The sequence below is a fragment of the Pleurodeles waltl genome, chromosome 12 (assembly GCF_031143425.1).
Source record: "Pleurodeles waltl isolate 20211129_DDA chromosome 12, aPleWal1.hap1.20221129, whole genome shotgun sequence".
NCBI classification, from domain to species: Eukaryota; Metazoa; Chordata; class Amphibia; order Caudata; family Salamandridae; genus Pleurodeles; species Pleurodeles waltl.
In genome coordinates, this window is record NC_090451.1 from 363,157,692 (window position 1) to 363,179,517 (window position 21,826).

At 46.1% G+C, this 21,826-nt stretch overlaps 1 protein-coding gene across 1 annotated transcript in view; it reads left to right on the forward strand.

Moving 5' to 3' along the window:
* Window positions 1-21,826, forward strand: part of DNAJA2 (DnaJ heat shock protein family (Hsp40) member A2) — a 215,636-nt gene that overhangs the window by 78,830 nt on the left and 114,980 nt on the right. The window contains exon 6 of the mRNA XM_069216615.1: window positions 6,807-7,003. Coding sequence (XP_069072716.1) covers window positions 6,807-7,003 — 197 coding nt within the window. The remainder of the gene's footprint in view (window positions 1-6,806; window positions 7,004-21,826) is intronic.

Sequence of the window (21,826 nt, forward strand, 5' to 3'; positions counted from 1 at the left end):
TAGTGCAAGTTACTTAATTATGCGGAGACACAGATAATTTAAAGAGGAAGGTGTAGACTGGGCTACGTGTAGCAATTCCATGAACTGTTAGCAGGATGCTGTCTACTTCTTCCTTAGATCTGCTATTTGGATGTTGGGGATGAATGCTGGAACTAAAGCTTGTTGTTCAAGGTCAGGACGTTTAAATGCCAGACCTGACATTCCTATCCTACTTGCCACTTCAGAAAGGTTGACAACCTGGTGCAGAATATCCCACTTCATTGTGCTCATGTTGTGGCTATTCCTGCTTGGAGCCAGCCAGTGCCACTTGCTGTGAGAAGCAAACTTTACACAAAGGCAAGAAACCGGAGAATGACACACTTAAAGAACAAAACCAGTTCAGCAGTATGTGTCAATCACAAACTATTGGAAATGTAGACTTTCCTAGTGTTGCCACAAAAGTCTAAAAATGTAAATGTGCCCCTCCTTTCCTCCAGTTTGCTAAATGAAAACACATTGGCGAACATGAAATGAATAAAAATGTGGAGGTCAGCCCAAGATCTCAGTTGCCAATTTAGAGGTGTTCCTGCACGTACTCTGTATTTCAGCCTTGTGTTGTTGCTTTATTCTGTACTCCTGTGTCTGGTGTGTGTTAAAGCTGTCTCCTGGATCTCCGAAGCAACTGGCATGTTATAGATTTTTCTCTCCATACACATGTACCACAGAATAATAGTTCCTCAGACACTGTGACTGGTGTTATTTCCACTGTTTTTCCAGACCTTCTTGAACTTGGCACATATAACCTCAAAGGGGGAGTACTGGTGTACATAACATGAGCAGTAGAATACTGTAATTGCACTGGAGAGGTATAAGCGCGCACACACACACAGTAGTCTTACCTTATAAGACTATAAACACACCCCAGTAGGACATGCATGCAGTATTCTTGCACACACTCACATGACAAACGTGTTTACCGGTTTATCCCCATACACTCAATACAGCAATCTGGTGATGAGGCAATTCACACCATCAACATAAATACATTTGTTAAAAAGCACTCCCTGCAGATCTCGCGTGTGACAAGATTTTAGCAAGTGCCTGGAAGTCAAAGGTCTGATTGCAAGTACATTCTTTTAGGGGGGCGGCAATTACACCAGCAGTTAAATACTTAAAGCATGAAAGAAATGGAACCATTGTGATGCCACAGCATGCATGAACGTGACTTGGGGTTATAGTACGTCAGTCATATAGGGGCATCATTATTTTCTAGATTAAAATACACTCAAATTGGTGGAGTTGGGATGAAGCAAGATGCCTCTAAGCTCCACTGAGCCTCTGTGTCATTAAACCTGTAGCCTTGTGCCTCTGATTGTTGCCATCCATGCAGAACAAGATTATGTAGAGCTGGTGGTACTTTGGACCATGTATGCTTAGTTCTATGCTAATTTGAGAGACTACCAATTATTTAAGTAAAGGAAATGGCCGCTCAGATCCTTTTGGTTTAGTTTTCAGCATGCATCCTTTACCTAAGTAAGAACCTTTTTGCAGTTTGTTGTACCCTCCGTGTTCTTTCAGCAACTGTTGTACCTGTTAAACATTTTCAAAGCTGTTTTGTTGCATTTGCTAGCTGTTCTACGCAAGTTCCCCTCCCTTCTCCAGCATTGGTTCTTCCATGTATTCCCATGCCTGAATCATTTTCTTTCGTCAGGCTGGGAATCCCTGGTAAAATTAAATGACCGTAAAAAGTGTTAAGATGTTTTATAGGCCTTGATATTCATTTGTGATTAGTAGAGCATGCACTTAATTTGAAGCAATCTGAACTTTGGGGAGTAGGAGTGCTTAGCAACTCTACCTCCTTTTCTGATGACAATCTTAGCTCAGATTTCATACCACAGTCAGTAGAGTACACAATATATACGCCCCTGACTGGGAAGAAAGGAGGGTCACATGAATATATGAAAGATTCCAGCGCTGGAGAAATAGTTATAGATATGTAACTAATCTCTTCTCTCCCATTGGATCTTTCGTATAGTCACTTGATTGAATTGGAATAGTAAGCAGTACATTTCAATCATATGAAAGCAGGAAATGGTCTCCACTTCAATGAGTCGGAGAGCAGAGGACTGACTTCGACTGCAGAGTCAGCTGCTGCACCCACATCCAGGCAATAGTGCTTTATTAAAGTGTTTGCTCTTGATGCCTTGTAAGAGCACACTGGCATAGTACTTCAACCATGGCAGTTCTCCTAGTGGGATACCCCCCTCACGCTTTCTTGGAGCAGAAGTTTGGCCTGTGGCAAAAGGTGATTCTGGCTGGCTGCCAGGGTGTTGTTCCCTGTTTGGTCAGGGCTTAGCCGCTTCTTAGTGACCGAAAAGACACAAATAACTGGTCAGATGACCGTATGTCTTTTGTCCGTCAGTGTAGACCTAATGCACCCACATGCATCCAGTGAATGCAGTGACCTTTTGGTTGAAGATGAGGGATTTTGGGGGGGAAAAGTGCAGAATCAGACTCATTCAGAAAGGACAGTTTAGGACTTTAGGCATGAATTTAGGGTTTGTAAAGAAATGGCTCCCTGTTGCAGTTACCCCCCACTTTTTGCCTGATACTGATGCTGACTTGACTGAGAAGTGTGCTGGGACCCTGCTAACCAGGCCCCAGCACCAGTGTTCTTTCACCTAAAATGTACCATTGTTTCCACAATTGGCACAACCCTGGCACCTAGGTAAGTCCCTTGTAACTGGTACCCCTGGTACCAAGGGCCCTGATGCCAGGGAAGGTCTCTAAGGGCTGCAGCATGTCTTATGCCACCCTAGGGACCCCTCACTCAGCACAGACACACTGCTTGCCAGCTTGTGTGTGCTGATGGGGAGAAAATGACTAAGTCGACATGGCACTCCCCTCAGGGTGCCATGCCAACCTCCCACTGCCTGTGGCATAGGTAAGTCACCCCTCTAGTAGGCCTTACAGCCCTAAGGCAGGGTGCACTATACCACAGGTGAGGGCATATGTGCATGAGCACTATGCCCCTACAGTGTCTAAGCAAAACCTTAGACATTGTAAGTGCAGGGTAGCCATAAGAGTATATGGGCTGGGAGTCTGTCAAAAACGAACTCCACAGCTCCATAATGGCTACACTGAATACTGGGAAGTTTAGTATCAAACTTCTCAGAATAATAAACCCACACTGATGCCAGTGTTGGATTTATTAAAAAATGCACACAGAGGGCATCTTAGAGATACCCCCTGTATTTTACCCAATTGTTCAGTGCAGGACTGACTGGTCTGTGCCAGCCTGCTGCTGAGAGACGAGTGTCTGACCTCATGCGGTGAGAGCCTTTGTGCTCTCTGAGGACAGAAACAAAGCCTGCTCTGGGTGGAGGTGCTTCACACCTCCCCCCTGCAGGAACTGTAACACCTAGCAGTGAGCTTCAAAGGCTCAAGCTTCGTGTTACAATGCCCCAGGGCACTCCAGCTAGTGGAGATGCCCGCCTCCTGGACCCAGCCCCCACTTTTGGCGGCAAGTCCAGGAGAGATAATGAGAAAAACAAGGAGGAGTCACTGGCCAGTCAGGACAGCCCCTAAGGTGTCCTGAGCTGAGGTGACTCTGACTTTTAGAAATCCTCCATCTTGCAGATGGAGGATTCCCCCAATAGGATTAGGGATGTGACCCCCTCCCCTTGGGAGGAGGCACAAAGAGGGTGTACCCACCCTCAGGGCTAGTAGCCATAGGCTACTAACCCCCCAGACCTAAACACGCCCTTAAATTTAGTATTTAAGGGCTACCCTGAACCCTAGAAAATTAGATTCCTGCAACAACAAGAAGAAGGACTGCCTAGCTGAAAACCCCTGCAGAGGAAGACCAGAAGACAACAACTGCCTTGGCTCCAGAAACTCACCGGCCTGTCTCCTGCCTTCCAAAGAACTCTGCTCCAGCGACGCCTTCCAAAGGGACCAGCGACCTCTGAATCCTCTGAGGACTGCCCTGCTTCGACGACGACAAGAAACTCCCGAGGACAGCGGACCTGCTCCAAAAAGACTGCAACTTTATCCAAAGGAGCAGCTTTAAAGAACCCTGCAATCTCCCCGCAAGAAGCGTGAGACTTGCAACACTGCACCCGGCGACCCCGACTCGGCTGGTGGAGAACCAACACCTCAGGGAGGACCCCCGGACTACTCTACGACCGTGAGTACCAAAACCTGTCCCCCCTGAGCGCCCACAGCGCCGCCTGCAGAGGGAATCCCGAGGCTTCCCCTGACCGCGACTCTCTGAAACCTAAGTCCCGACGCCTGGAAAAGACCCTGCACCCGCAGCCCCCAGGACCTGAAGGACCGGACTTTCACTGCAGAAGTGACCCCCAGGAGTCCCTCTCCCTTGCCCAAGTGGAGGTTTCCCCGAGGAAGCCCCCCCTTGCCTGCCTGCAGCGCTGAAGAGATCCCTTGATCTCTCATTGACTTCCATTGCGAACCCGACGCTTGTTCTAACACTGCACCCGGCCGCCCCCGCGCCGCTGAGGGTGAAATTTCTGTGTGGGCTTGTGTTCCCCCCCCCCCGGTGCCCTACAAAACCCCCCTGGTCTGCCCTCCGAAGACGCGGGTACTTACCTGCTGGCAGACTGGAACCGGGGCACCCCCTTCTCTCCATTGAAGCCTATGCGTTTTGGGCACCACTTTGAACTCTGCACCTGACCGGCCCTGAGCTGCTGGTGTGGTAACTTTGGGGTTGCTCTGAACCCCCAACGGTGGGCTACCTTGGACCAAGAACTGAACCCTGTAAGTGTCTTACTTACCTGGTAAAACTAACAAAAACTTACCTCCCCCAGGAACTGTGAAAATTGCACTAAGTGTCCACTTTTAAAATAGCTATTTGTGAATAACTTGAAAAGTATTCAAAGTTCCTAATGTACTTACCTGCAATACCTTTCAAACAAGATATTACATGTTAAATTTGAACCTGTGGTTCTTAAAATAAACTAAGAGAAGATATTTTTCTAAACAAAACCTATTGACTGGATTTGTCTCTGAGTGTGTGTACCTCATTTATTGTCTGTGTATGTACAACAAATGCTTAACACTACTCCTTGGATAAGCCTACTGCTCGACCACACTACCACAAAAGAGCATTAGTATTCTCTCTTTTTACCACTATTTTACCTCTAAGGGGAACCCTTGGACTCTGTGCATGCTATTCCTTACTTTGAAATAGCACATACAGAGCCAACTTCCTACAGGGTTGTTCTGTAAAATGACTGTCCCTTGAAAAGTAGAGAAAGTGTTCTTTCATAGTAAATGCTTTTATCTCTCCTAGCCAGTGTAAGCACCAGAAAAAGCACCATCTTCCAAGAGATTAAATTAAGATGCCCCTTGCGAGTTTTCTCAAAGGGCAGTAGCATAAGGTAGCTCAACAGTGAGCTCCCAGGGGACTTAAAAATGCCATATTTTAGGAAATGCGCTGAAAAAGTATTTTAATACATTCCTGGCTAATCCGTTGTGAGAAAAGAGTGGACGAAGTTATCTTCTTGAGATCCCTGATATTCCTGCCAAATGGACTCGCAGTGACCATTATTTAAGACTGTTCTTGACTAGGTCCAACAAGTATGGAAGTATTTGGTGGGGCTTTATATACTTTGGATGAAATCCTTTGCACCATATGTAAAATGCTTTTACTCAGCGTATCTCCATGGTTCCTGGTGCTTTGGTCTGCACCAGGATGTCATAACATTCCATCGAGATTCAAGTGACTGACTTCTAAGCGGTCTGGTATCATGCTGTCTCACAACAGATAAAGTCCCAGTTGAAAGGGCATCCTTTTTATTTTCTCAGTGGGGTGGTCCTTTCACAAAAATGAAATCCATAATGTAAATTGGCAAAAAGAGTATTGCAATAGACGTGAAACTTTTGCGTTCCTTGCCTTTGAGCAGGATTGCTCAAAACGCATGAAAGATTGAGACTCTTCAGCACTAAATGGTTCCTGCTTCTTGAGCCAGATTTGGTTTTGTTCTTTGTCCTTGATTTGTGCTACCTGAACCTGCTCCCTTGTTCAAGTTTACATTTGTTACTCTGTCTACAACCAGTTTGATTCCACCCCTGGAACTGCTGACTCGTGGACATTAACTGCAGTTCACTTTAAGGGACTAAAGTCTTTGGTGAAAATTTCCACCATCTGGCCATCCTTTTGGCAGATATACATATACTTGGATTAATGGCAGCCAAGTACCTTATCAGTAGGCAGTATCCAGTTCCACCATTTTCTTATCTATGCTGCATTCTGTTATATTTTCATCCATCCTGCCAGACGGCTTTGATTTTATCATACCAGCTACAATTTTTGTGGGAAAGTCTAAAAAGAAAGGACTTTTGTGCCTGAATAGAATTACCAGTGGTAGCCACATGCCAAGAATTATACGCTATAGAATGGTTCCAGCAGGTTCCTTACCATGTGGTGCGGTTTTGTCTTTGTTGGATTGTTTTTTTTGTAACATCCCATGTATTTTTGAGCCAGTACTAGTTTAACCTGTGTTTCGCTAAAACATCCTCTGCTTTAGCCTTGATTTGATCTTTATTTGTGTATTCATTGAATTTAAAAGGTTGGCAATTAAGAACATTCCCTCAGTTTTTTGGTAAAAGTAGGTGATAATTGTAGAAGTTGTCAAAGCTGGAGTTGACAAAGAAACAGCAGTTTAAGTGAATGTGATGCGAGACTCGGTTTAGGAATAAAAAAAAAAAAAATTAACAGTACACAGATAAAAGAATCCCTGCTCCTTTTTTTTTTTTGTACATTCAGATATCTTGATGTGTACTTTCTTGTGCTGTTCTTTATACAGGGGAAGTCATTAACGAAAAAGATCGTTGCAAAAAGTGTGAAGGGAAGAAGGTGATAAAAGAAGTCAAGATCCTAGAGGTACATGTTGACAAAGGTATGAAACACGGTCAAAGAATAACATTTGCTGGAGAAGCTGACCAGGCCCCAGGAGTTGAACCCGGAGACATAGTCCTTGTTCTACAAGAAAAAGAAAATGAGGTAAAGTTAAATTAGGTTTTTCATACTGAAAGCCTGTTGCTGTAAAATGTCAGTGTAATTATTTGCTGTTTTTACTCTTATTATTAAAACCTTGGCGAGTTGGTAAGGAAAGCAGTATGTTTGAATGTGTGATTCTATTTATGTGGGTTTCAAGAACATCTGCGATGTATCTGGCCGACCTGGCGCTATGTTCAGCTTGCTGCTTTTATCCTTAAATTTTGAAGGCCAGGTAAGGTAACAGTTTGTCAGACAGCCGTGGTGCTTCCACTGTCAGTTGTGGACGCATAAGATGCGCAAAACAAACACTTTTTTTTTTTCTTTTTCTGAAACCTAGGATCTTCGTTGATAGTCATAAACATTAAAGGAATTGCCAGCTGGGAGCAGGAACCTCCAAAACACTTAATCCATATATATATTTTTTTATTACATGGTGAACAGACTGTGTCCAGTGCTGTACAGCATATCAAAAGCCGAAATTTTACATTGCAGCATTTTAAAGTCTAAGCAACAAAGTTTGTGAAAAAAGGGGGAAAACTAGTTTAAAAAGCAGCCTATACCTTTAAACATATAGAGACTCCCAATCCTGTTACCCTGTGCTAGCAGTTGCCTCTCTGTTTTTTTTTTTTTCCAGCTCATGGAAGTTGGATCTGAGAATTATGTGGGCATTTTTTAACAATTTTACAAATTTTTTTTGTTGTCTTTTTTTGTTTTTGTCAGGAAAACATCCTTTTCAAGTTTAGGTTGACCGCTTGCGTCTCCAGAAACCTTTTCAAAGCTTCCCCAGGCTTTTGTAGCATTTTTTTATTTTTTTTCAGTCCCGCTTCCTTCACATTCTGTGACGTGCTTTTTGTATGGTGGTGGAAAGAATCTTCTTTTGGCCTTCATGAGGTCTGCGTGGTGTGCCTTTTAAATTCATATTCTCCCATAGATTGTACATTTTATATAAAGAAATGTCAGATGAGCCGAAACTTTCCTGTAAGGAACGGAGGTGAAAGAAGATTTCTTTGTCAACATTTTATTAAGATTAAGTTGGTGAAACAGTTTTTAGGACAACCTAAAATGTTTTCCCTATGGAAGTGTGTGTGTGTATATATATGTGTGTGTGTATATATGTGTGTGTAGATATAGATATAGATATATATGTGTGTTCGATGGCATGTGTAGCTGCAGATACACATGCTGTGCATTATCCTACCATCTAGTGTTGGGCTCGGAGTGTTACAAGTTGTTTTTCTTCGAAGAAGTCTTTTCGAGTCACAACATCGAGGGACTCCTCCCCTTTCGGCTCCATTGCGCATGGGGATCGACTCCATCTTAGATTGTTTTCTTTCCGCCATCGGGTTCGGACATGTTCCTCTTCTCTCCGTGTTTTGGTTCAGAAAGTTAGTTAAATCTCGGAAAATTCGACGGTATTGTTTGCATTCGGTGTCGGTTTAGTAATAGCAGATCGACACTGAAGAAAAGAAGAGCTCCGGTAGCCCTTCGGGGCTTCACTTCCCCGGCGGGGCCTGGTCGGCCCGACCGCGTGCGTCTTCAAGGCTCATGGAACGGACCCCATTCCGCTTCTGCCCCGAATGCCACAATAAATATCCTTATACAGACCAGCATTTGGTCTGTAATTTGTGTTTGTCCCCCAAACGCAAGGAGGATACCTGCGAGGCCTGTCTGGCATTTCGGTCGAAGAAGACGCTACGGGACCGGCGAGCTCGAAGGCTTCAAATGGCGTCGACGCCGGCAGGGCAATACGATGTCGAAGAAGAGGATACTTTCTCCATTCCTGATTCGGACTCGGACGAGGCTGAAAGTGAGCAGCCAGCGAGGCAACAAACCGTGAGTAAAACTGCCCCGGCCAAAACTCACACAAAAATCATGAAAGCCCAGGGGACGCCACCGCCAGCAGGCCATGGCTTAACCCGTAAGCACGGTGACCAACCATCGGCACCGAAAAAGGGCACATACATGTCGAAGACATCCGACTCCAGTCGAGATACCGGCACAGAGTATACTCTGCACCGAGATACCGGCTCCGACCAAAGTCTGCACCGAGAGATCGGCACTCCGAAACCTAAAAAGGTGGCTTCGGAGCCGAAAGACTGCGGAAAAAGTTTTGCTGCCGAAACACCCAGCCTCTGAGCCGAAACAGAGCTCATATACCGAAGAACAAGGCCTCTCATCACAACTACAAGGCCATAAATTTGGACAAGAATTAGAGATGGGAGAGCCAGACTATACACAAAGAAGGCTCCATATTCAGAAGGACACAGTGAAAATAAGAACTCTTCCCCCTATTAAAATGAAACGGAAACTCGCTTTCCAAGAAACAGAAAAACAACCAAAAGCAAAAGTGGCTAAAGAAACTCCACCACGTTTTTTGCCACAGCACCCACCGCAACTGTCACCAATTGCAACACCCCCAATGATGCAATCACCAACGCTGGATGAGCCAGGATGACCCAGATGCATGGGATCTATACGATGCACCAGTATCTGACAATAGCCCGGATTGCTACCCAGCAAGACCATCACCACCAGAAGACAGTACAGCTTACATGCAGGTGGTGTCCAGAGCAGCTACTTTTCACAATGTAGCACTGCATGCTGAACCTATTGAGGATGACTTTTTATTCAATACCCTATCATCCACAAATAGCCAATACCAGAGTCTGCCGATGTTACCAGGGGTGTTAAAACACGCAAAACAAGTGTTTCAAGACCCTGTCAAAGGCAGAGCCATTATACCTAGGGTGGAGAAGTACAAACCTCCCCCTACGGACCCTGTGTACATCACGCAACAACTAACGCCTGACTCAGTAGTAGTAGGCGAAGCCCGGAAAAGGGCAAACTCAGACTTCTGAGGATGCACCAACACCCGACAAAAAGTCGAAAGTTTGATGTAGCGGGGAAAGGGGTTGCAGCACAGGCAGCCAATCAATGGCGCATTGCCAATTCACAGGCTTTGACAAGATATGACCGGGCTCATTGGGACGAAATGCAGCATTTTATTGAACATCTTCCCAAAGAGTTTCAAAAGCGTGCACAACAAGTGGTGGAGGAGGGACAATGTATCTCCAACAACCAGATACGATCTGCTTTAGACACAGCGGACACAGCCGCCAGAACAGTAAACACAGCGGTCACTATTCAGAGACATGCATGGCTACGCACCTCCGGATTTAAGCCAGAGATCCAGCAGGCTGTGCTTAATGTGCCTTTTAATGGACAACAGTTGTTTGGGCCGGAGGTGGATACAGCTATAGAGAAGCTAAAGAAAGACACAGACAAGGCCAAAGCCATGGGCGCGCTCTACTCCCCACAAAGCAGAGGCACCTTTAGGAAGCCACACTTTAGAGGGGGGATTTCGAGCCCAAAGCACAGAACCTTCAACCTCACAGGCCAGACCCACATACCAGGGCCAGTATCAAAGAGGAGGCTTTCGGGGACAAAATAGAGGTGGATAGTTCCCTAAAACAAGAGGGAAATTCCAAAGCCCAAAAACCCCACAAACTAAACCGTGACTTCAATGTCACAAATCCCCAACACATAACACCAGTGGGGGGGAGACTCACCAATTATTACAAAAATTGGGAAGAAATAACTACAGACTCGTGGGTCCTAGTCATTATCCAACATGGTTATTGCATAGAATTCCTACAACTACCACCAAATGTGCCTCCAAAAGCACACAACATGTCCAAACAGCACTTAGATCTATTACAACTAGAAGTCCAAGCGTTGTTACAGAAAGAGGCGATAGAACTGGTACCCAACCATCAGAAAGGAACAGGGGTTTATTCCCTGTATTTTCTAATACCAAAAATGGACAAAACACTGAGACCCATCTTAGATCTCAGAACACTAAATCTTTACATCAAATCAGATCACTTTCACATGGTAACACTTCAAGACGTGATTCCCTTGCTCAAACAAGACTACATGTCCACATTAGACCTCAAGGATGCTTACTTCCATATACCCATACATCCTTCACACAGGAAATACTTAAGGTTTGTAATCCAAGGAGTACATTACCAATTCAAAGTGTTACCATTCGGGATAACGACAGCACCAAGGGTATTTACAAAATGCCTTGCAGTAGTAGCCACACATCAGAAGACAGCACATACACGTATTCCCGTACCTAGACGATTGGTTAATAAAAACCAGCACTCAGAAACAGTGTCTTCAACACACAAAATACCTCATAGAAACCCTTCACAAACTAGGGTTCTCAATAAACTACCTAAAATCACACTTACAACTGTGTCAAATACAACAATACTTAGGAGCAACAATCAACAAAAAAAAAAGGGATTGCCACTCCAAGTCCACAAAGGGTACAAGCATTCCAAAACGTAATACAAAGCATGCACCCAAACCAACCATATCAAGTAAAGTTAGTGATTAAACTTCTAGGCATGATGTCTTCATGCATAGCCATTGTCCCAAACGCAAGATTACACATGCGACCCTTACAGCAGTACCTAGCGAAACAATGGACACAAGCACAGGGTCAACTTCAAGATCTAGTGTTTATAGACCGCCAAACACACACCTCGCTTCAATGGTGGAATCCTATAAATTTAAACCAAGGGCGGACTTTTCAAGACCCAGTGCCTCAATACGTGATCACAACAGATGCTTCCATGGTAGGATGGGGAGCACACCTCAACCAACTCGGCAACCTGGGACAATGGGACACTCAACAAAAGCAACTTCATATAAATCAACTAGAACTACTAGCAGAGTTTCTAGCATTGAAAGCATTTCAACCATTAATAGCCCACAAACACATTCTTGTCAAAAAAGACAACATGACAACAATGTATTACCTAAACAAACTGAGACAGAAGAGCACGGAGACTTGAGATGGCGTCAAATAGCACTGAACAGCTCGACATCAAAGAGGAAGAAGTCATGCAGACTACAGTCTCCATTCGAGGATCCGACTCCGACCAGGATTCCTAGGAGGACAGACCGGTCATGGTAGGTCATGAGTACGTCTGCCCCAGTGTCATCTAAGCCCAAACATAAGGCCTTGGGAACGTCACTGCTGGAAAGCCATGGCTCGACCCGAAAGAAAATGTTCGGTGATCAACCCAGCAGCTCGGCACCGAAGAAGGCCCACCTCTCCGAAGCAAACCGGGAGGGACACACATCACAGCTGTCTCTTGGCACAAAAGATTTGGCATTGGGCGATTCACAATCACATTTGCCTAATAGTGCAGTACATCCCAGGAATTCAAAACCAGTTGGCAGACCATCTCAGTCGAGATCACCAACAGGACCCACGAATGGGAACTTCATCCCCAGATACTGCAAACCTACTTCCAAAACTGGGGAACACCGCAAATAGACCTATTCACAACAAAAGAAAACGCAAAATGCCAAAACTTCGCATCCAGGTACCCACACCCTCACTCTAAGGGCAATGCGTTATGGATGAGTTGGTCAGGGATATTTGCCTACGCTTTCCCCCCACTCCTGTATCTAGTAAACAAATTGAGTCAAAACAAACTCAAACTAATACTAATAGCACCAACTTGGGCATGAAAACCTTGGTACACAACACTACTAGACCTGTCAGTAGTACCTCATATCAAGCTACCAAACAGACCAGATCTGTTAACTCCACACAAACAGATCAGACACCTGAATCCAGCATCGCTCAAGCTAGCAATCTGGCTCCTGAAATCTTAGAATTTGGACATTTAGACCTTACACGGGAATGTATGGAGGTCATTAAACAAGCTAGGAAACCTACTACAAGACATTGCTATGCAAATAAATGGAAACGATTTGTTTATTACTGTCAATCATCAAATTCAACCATTACACGCGTCCACAAAAAACATTGTAAGCTACTTACTACACTTACAAAAGTCTAAGTTAGCTTTTTCATTCATTAAAATACATCTCACAGCAATTTCTGCCTATCTGCAAATTACACATTCAACATCACGCTTTAGAATCCCAGTCATAAAAGCATTTATGGAGGGTCTAAAAAGAATCATTCCCCCAAGAACACCACCAGTTCCTTTGTGGAACCTCAATATTGTATTAACACGACTCATGGGTCCACCATTTGAACCCATGCAATCGTGTGAGATGCAATACTTAACATGGAAAGTAGCCTTCCTAATAGCTATCACATCTCTTAGAAGAGTAAGTGAAATACAAGCATTTACTATACAGGAACCCTTTATACAAATACACAAACAAAGTGGTTCTACGCACAAATCCGAAATTTTTACCAAAGGTTATATCACCGTTCCACTTAAATCAAACAGTGGAACTCCCAGTATTTTTTCCACAACCAGACTCTGTAGCTGAAAGAGCATTACATACATTAGACATAAAAAGAGCACTAATGAATTACATTGATTGAACCAAACAATTTCGCAAAACAATTGTTTGTAGCTTTTCAAAAACCTCATTCAGGAAATCCAATATCCAAACAAGGCAAAGCCAGATGGATAGTTAAGTGTATTCAAACCTGTTATGTTAAAGCAAAGAGAGAACTGCCGATTACACCAAAGGCACACTCCACTAGAAAGAAAGGCGCCACCATGGCCTTTCTAGGAAATATACCAATGACAGAAATCTGTAAGGCAGCCACATGGTCTACGCCTCATACATTCACTAAACACTACTGTGTGGATGTGTTAACAACACAACAAGCCACAGTAGGACAGGCAGTATTACGAACATTATTTCAAACAACTTCTAACTCCTACAGGCTAAACCACCGCTTTTGGGGAGATAACTGCTTACTAGTCTATGCACAGCATGTGTATCTGCAGCTACACATGCCATCGAACGGAAAATGTCACTTACCCAGTGTACATCTGTTCGTGGCATGAGACGCTGCAGATTCACATGTGCCCTCCCACCTCCCCGGGAGCCTGTAGCAGTTAGAAGTTGATAAAAATAAACTTGTAAATTTGTAAATATATGTTCGATGGCATCTGTCGCTGTAGATACGCATGTTCTGCAATAGCTCGCCATCTGGTGTTGGGCCGGAGTGTTACAAGTTGTTTTTGTTCGAAGAAGTCTTTCGAGTCACGGGACCGAGTGACTCCTCCTTTTGTCTCCATTGCGCATGGGCGTCGACTCCATCTTCGATTGTTTTTTTTCCGCCATCGGGTTCGGACGTGTTCCTGTCGCTCCGAGTTTCGGAACGGAAAATTAGCTAATTTCGGAAGATTTTCGTCGGTATTGTTGCGTTCGGGATCGGCGTACTTAGATTTCACACCGCATCGAAGATCGAAGAGCTCCGGTGCCCTTCGGGGTAGTTTTTCGATCCTCCGTCGGGGCCTGGTCGGCCCGACCGCGTGCTGAAGAACGCCGATGGAACGGACCCCGTTTCGTTTCTGCCCCAAATGCCACAATAAATACCCCTACACAGACCAACACTTGGTCTGCAACCTGTGCCTGTCACCTGAGCACAGCGAAGACACCTGCGAGGCCTGTCGTGCGTTCCGGTCCCGAAAAACACTCCGAGACCGTCGAGCCAGAAGACTTCAAATGGCGTCCGCACCGACAGCCCAACGGGAGTTCGAGGAACAGGAAGAAGAAGGTACCTTCTCGTTCCAAGACTCAGACTCCGAAGGATTCGACGACACACAAACCGTGAGTAAGACGTCGAAAACCACACAAAGAAACATTTACAAGGCCCAGGGGACGCCACTGCCACCAGGCCATGGCTCCACCCATAAATTCGGTGACCGACCGTCGGCACCGAAAAAGGCCAAAACAGTGCCGAGATCGTCCGACTCCGGTCGAGACACCGGCACGCAGCCTTCTCGGGACCGAGAAAGTGCTGGAGACAAGCCTCGACACCGAGATGCCGGTGTGGACACGGCTCGACGCCGAGACAGCGGCACCGACACAGATCGACGCCGAGAGGTTTCGGCCCCGAAAAGGAAAAAAGTCACCTCGGAGCCGAAAAAACACGCAGACAAAGTTTCGACGCCGAAACAAACTGCAAGCGACCCAGCTTCAGGCTCTTATACAGAAGAGCACTCGCTAACCTCCCAAATGCAAAAGCATAGGTTTGAGGAAGAGCTACAAGCAACTGATGTGGACCATACGCAAAAGCGTATCTTCATTCAGCAGGGGACAGGAAAAATAAGCACCCTTCCCCCCATTAGGAGAAAGAGAAGATTGGAGTTCCAGACGGAGCAAGCACCACAACCAAAAGTGGTTAAAAGAATTACACCACCACCCTCTCCTCCGCCCGTGATTAACGTTTCACCAGCACAAACTCCATCTCACTCCCCAGCTCACACCACCATGAGCCAGGGTGACCAAGATCAGGACGCATGGGACCTATACGACGCCCCAGTGTCAGATAACAGCCCGGAGGCCTACCCTACAAAGCCATCTCCACCAGAAGACAGCACCGCGTACTCTCAGGTGGTGGCTAGAGCAGCACAATTTCATAACGTAAGCCTCCACTCAGAACAGGTCGAGGATGATTTCTTGTTCAACACACTCTCCTCCACCCACAGCTCCTACCAAAGCCTGCCTATGCTCCCTGGTATGCTCCGGCACGCAAAAGACATATTTAAGGAGCCGGTCAAAAGTAGGGCAATCACACCAAGGGTGGAAAAGAAGTATAAGCCGCCTCCTACGGACCCGGTTTTCATCACTACACAGCTGCCACCAGACTCTGTTGTTGTAGGAGCAGCTAGGAAAAGGGCCAACTCTCACACATCTGGAGATGCACCACCCCCAGATAAAGAAAGCCGCAAGTTTGATGCAGCTGGTAAAAGAGTCGCAGCACAAGCTGCAAACCAGTGGCGCATCGCGAACTCCCAGGCACTACTTGCGCGCTATGACAGAGCCCACTGGGACGAGATGCAACATCTCATTCAACATCTGCCCAAGGACTTCCAAAATAGGGCGAAACAAGTGGTTGAGGAGGGACAGACCATCTCCAACAACCAGATACGTTCCTCCATGGACGCTGCAGATACAGCTGCACGGACAATTAATACATCTGTAACTATCAGACGGCATGCATGGCTCCGAACGTCTGGATTTAAACCAGAGATTCAACAAGCAGTTCTCAATATGCCTTTTAATGAAAAAGAACTGTTCGGTCCAGAAGTGGACACAGCGATTGAGAAACTCAAAAAAGATACGGACACTGCCAAAGCCATGGGCGCACTCTACTCCCCGCAGAGCAGAGGGAATTACAGCACATTCCGTAAAACGCCCTTTCGAGGGGGGTTTCGGGGTCAAAGCACACAAGCCAGCACCTCACAAGCAACACCGTCCACTTACCAGGGACAGTATAGAGGAGGTTTTCGGGGACAATATAGAGGAGGGCAATTCCCTAGAAATAGAGGAAGATTTCAAAGCCCCAAAACCCCTACTACTAAACAATGACTCACATGTCACTCACCCCCTCCACACAACACCAGTGGGGGGAAGAATAGGTCATTATTACAAAGCATGGGAGGAAATCACTACAGACACTTGGGTTCTAGCAATTATCCAACATGGTTATTGCATAGAATTTCTACAATTCCCTCCAAACATACCACCAAAAGCACAAAATTTAACAACACACCATTCCAATCTCCTGGAGATAGAAGTGCAGGCACTATTGCAAAAGAATGCAATCGAATTAGTGCCAGACACACAAATAAACACAGGAGTTTACTCACTGTACTTTCTGATACCAAAGAAGGACGAAACGCTCAGACCAATCCTAGACCTCAGAGTAGTGAACACTTTCATCAAATCAGACCACTTCCACATGGTCACACTACAAGAAGTATTGCCATTGCTAAAACTACACGACTACATGGCAACTTTAGACCTCAAGGATGCTTATTTCCATATACCAATACACCCATCGCACAGGAAATACCTAAGGTTTGTATTCAAAGGAATACATTACCAATTCAAGGTACTGCCTTTCGGATTAACAACCGCACCAAGAGTCTTTACCAAATGTCTAGCGGTAGTCGCTGCACACATAAGAAGGCAGCAAATACATGTGTTCCCATATTTGGACGACTGGCTAATCAAGGCCCATTCGTTCATACAGTGCTCAAATCACACAAATCAGATCATACAAACCCTCTTCAAACTCGGGTTCACCGTCAATTTCACAAAATCCAAAATTCTGCCACGCAAGGTACAACAATACCTGGGAGCCATAATAGACACATCAAAGGGAGTAGCCACTCCAAGTCCACAAAGAATTCAAAATTTCAACACCATCATTCAACGCATGTATCCAACACAAAAGATACAGGCAAAGATGGTATTACAACTCCTAGGCATGATGTCATCATGCATAGCCATTGTCCCAAACGCAAGACTGCACATGAGGCCCTTACAACAATGCCTAGCATCACAGTGGTCTCAAGCACAGGGTCACCTTCTAGATCTGGTGTTAATAGACCGCCAAACTTACCTCTCGCTTCTGTGGTGGAACAACATAAATTTAAACAAAGGGCGGCCTTTCCAAGACCCAGTGCCACAATACGTAATAACAACAGATGCTTCCATGACAGGGTGGGGAGCACACCTCGGTCAACACAGCATACAAGGACAATGGAACGTACATCAAACAAAACTGCATATCAATCACCTAGAACTTCTAGCAGTTTTTCAAGCACTAAAAGCTTTCCAACCAATAATAGTTCACAAATACATTCTCGTCAAAACAGACAACATGACAACAATGTATTATCTAAACAAGCAGGGAGGGACGCACTCCACGCAGTTAAGCCTGCTAGCACAAAAAATTTGGCATTGGGCAATTCACAACCAAATTCGCCTAATTGCACAGTTTATACCAGGGATACAAAATCAACTCGCAGACAATCTCTCTCGAGATCACCAACAGGTCCACGAATGGGAAATTCACCCCCAAATTCTGAACACTTATTTCAAACTCTGGGGAACACCTCAAATAGACTTGTTTGCAACAAGGGAGAACGCAAAATGCCAAAACTTCGCATCCAGGTACCCACACAAACAATCCCAAGGCAATGCCCTATGGATGAACTGGTCAGGGATATTTGCTTACGCTTTTCCTCCTCTCCCTCTCCTTCCTTACCTGGTAAACAAACTCAGTCAAAGCAAACTCAAACTCATATTGATAGCACCAACTTGGGCAAGGCAACCCTGGTACACAACGCTGCTAGACCTATCAGTGGTACCCTGCATCAAATTGCCCAACAGGCCAGATCTGTTGACACAGCACAACCAAAAGATCAGACACCCAGATCCAGCATCGCTGAATCTAGCAATCTGGCTCCTGAAATCCTAGAATTCGGGCACTTACAACTTACCCAAGAATGTATGGAAGTCATAAAACAAGCAAGAAGGCCATCCACCAGGCACTGCTATGCAAGTAAATGGAAGAGGTTTGTTTGCTACTGCCATATTAATCAAATACAACCATTACACACAACTCCAGAACATGTAGTGGGTTACTTGCTTCACTTACAAAAATCTAACCTAGCTTTCTCTTCCATTAAGATTCACCTTGCAGCAATATCTGCATACCTGCAGACTACCTATTCAACTTCCCTATATAAGATACCAGTCATTAAAGCATTCATGGAGGGCCTTAGGAGAATTATACCACCAAGAACACCACCTGTTCCTTCATGGAACCTAAATGTTGTCCTAACTAGACTTATGGGTCCACCTTTTGAACCCATGCACTCCTGCGACATACAGTTCCTAACCTGGAAGGTGGCATTTCTCATCGCCATTACTTCCCTGAGAAGAGTAAGCGAGATTCAGGCGTTTACTATACAAGAACCTTTTATACAACTACACAAAAATAAAGTCGTCCTAAGGACCAATCCTAAATTTTTGCCAAAGGTTATTTCACCGTTCCATCTAAATCAAACAGTGGAACTTCCAGTGTTCTTTCCACAGCCAGATACCGTAGCTGAAAGGGCACTACATACATTAGATGTCAAAAGAGCATTGATGTATTACATTGACAAAACAAAAAACATCAGAAAGACTAAACAACTCTTTATTGCATTTCAAAAACCTCACGCAGGAAACCCAATTTCAAAACAAGGTATAGCCAGATGGATAGTTAAATGCATCCAAATCTGCTACCTTAAAGCTAAACGACAGCTGCCCATTACACCAAGGGCACACTCAACCAGAAAGAAAGGTGCTACCATGGCCTTTCTAGGAAACATCCCAATGCAAGAAATATGTAAGGCAGCCACATGGTCTACGCCTCACACATTCACCAAGCACTACTGTGTAGACGTGTTATCCGCACAACAAGCCACAGTAGGTCAAGCCGTATTAAGGACATTATTTCAAACTACTTCCACTCCTACAGGCTGATCCACCGCTTTTGGGGAAATAACTGCTTACTAGTCTATGCAGAACATGCGTATCTACAGCGACAGATGCCATCGAACTGAAAATGTCACTTACCCAGTGTACATCTGTTCGTGGCATCAGTCGCAGTAGATTCGCATGTGCCCACCCGCCTCCCCGGGAGCCTGTAGCAGTTTGGAAGTTACCTTCAATTATTTATATATGTATCATCTCAACCTTAAATAGGTGCATACTTAGTCACTCCATTGCATGGGCACTATTACTACAATTCAACTCCTACCTCACCCTCTGCGGGGAAAAACAATCGAAGATGGAGTCGACGCCCATGCGCAATGGAGACAAAAGGAGGAGTCACTCGGTCCCGTGACTCGAAAGACTTCTTCGAACAAAAACAACTTGTAACACTCCGGCCCAACACCAGATGGCGAGTGTAAAGAAATGGCTCCCTGTTGCAGTTACCCCCCACTTTTTGCCTGATACTGATGCTGACTTGACTGAGAAGTGTGCTAGGACCCTGCTAACCAGGCCCCAGCACCAGTGTTCTTTCACCTAAAATGTACCATTGTTTCCACAATTGGCACACCCTGGCATTCAGATAAGTCCCTTGTAACTGGTACCTCTGGTACCAAGGGCCCTGATGCCAGGGAAGGTCTCTAAGGGCTGTAGCATGTATTATGCCACCCTAGAGACCCCTCACTCAGCACAGACACACTGCTTACAAGCCTGTGTGTGCTGGTGAGAACAAAATGAGTAAGTCGACATGGCACTCCCCTCAGGGTGCCATGCCAGCCTCTCACTGCCCATGCAGTATAGGTAAGACACCCCTCTAGCAGGCCTTACAGCCCTAAGGCAGGGTGCACTATACCATAGGTGAGGGTACCAGTGCATGAGCACTGTGCCCCTACAGTGTCTAAGCAAAACCTTAGACATTGTAAGTGCAGGGTAGCCATAAGAGTATATGGTCTGGGAGTCTGTTTTACACGAACTCCACAGCACCATAATGGCTACACTGAAAACTGGGAAGTTTGGTATCAAACTTCTCAGCACAATAAATGCACACTGATGCCAGTGTACATTTTATTGTAAAATACACCACAGAGGGCACCTTAGAGGTGCCCCCTGAAACTTAACCGACTATCTGTGTAGGCTGACTAGTTTTAGCAGCCTGCCACAAACCGAGACATGTTGCTGGCCCCATGGGGAGAGTGCCTTTGTCACTCTGAGGCCAGTAACAAAGCCTGCACTGGGTGGAGATGCTAACACCTCCCCCAGGCAGGAATTGTCACACCTGGCGGTGAGCCTCAAAGGCTCACCTCCTTTGTGCCAACCCAGCAGGACACTCCAGCTAGTGGAGTTGCCCGCCCCCTCCGGCCAGGCCCCACTTTTGGCGGCAAGGCCGGAGAAAATAATGAGAAAAACAAGGAGGAGTCACTGGCCAGTCAGGACAGCCCCTAAGGTGTCCTGAGCTGAAGTGACTCTAACTTTTAGAAATCCTCCATCTTGCAGATGGAGGATTCCCCCAATAGGGTTAGGATTGTGACCCCCTCCCCTTGGGAGGAGGCACAAAGAGGGTGTACCCACCCTCAGGGCTAGTAGCCATTGGCTACTAACCCCCCAGACCTAAACACGCCCTTAAATTTAGTATTTAAGGGCTACCCTGAACCCTAGAAAATTAGATTCCTGCAACTACAAGAAGAAGGACTGCCTAGCTGAAAACCCCTGCAGAGGAAGACCAGAAGACGACAACTGCCTTGGCTCCAGAAACTCACCGGCCTGTCTCCTGCCTTCCAAAGATCCTGCTCCAGCGACGCCTTCCAAAGGGACCAGCGACCTCGACATCCTCTGAGGACTGCCCCTGCTTCGAAAAGACAAGAAACTCCCGAGGACAGCGGACCTGCTCCAAGAAAAGCTGCAACTTTGTTTCCAGCAGCTTTAAAGAACCCTGCAAGCTCCCCGCAAGAAGCGTGAGACTTGCAACACTGCACCCGGCGACCCCGACTCGGCTGGTGGAGATCCGACACCTCAGGAGGGACCCCAGGACTACTCTGATACTGTGAGTACCAAAACCTGTCCCCCCTGAGCCCCCACAGCGCCGCCTGCAGAGGGAATCCCGAGGCTTCCCCTGACCGCGACTCTTTGAACCTAAAGTCCCGACGCCTGGGAGAGACCCTGCACCCGCAGCCCCCAGGACCTGAAGGACCGGACTTTCACTGGAGAAGTGACCCCCAGGAGTCCCTCTCCCTTGCCCAAGTGGAGGTTTCCCCGAGGAACCCCCCCCTTGCCTGCCTGCAGCGCTGAAGAGATCCCGAGATCTCTCATAGACTAACATTGCGAACCCGACGCTTGTTTCTACACTGCACCCGGCCGCCCCCGCGCCGCTGAGGGTGAAATTTCTGTGTGGACTTGTGTCCCCCCCGGTGCCCTACAAAACCCCCCTGGTCTGCCCTCCGAAGACGCGGGTACTTACCTGCAAGCAGACCG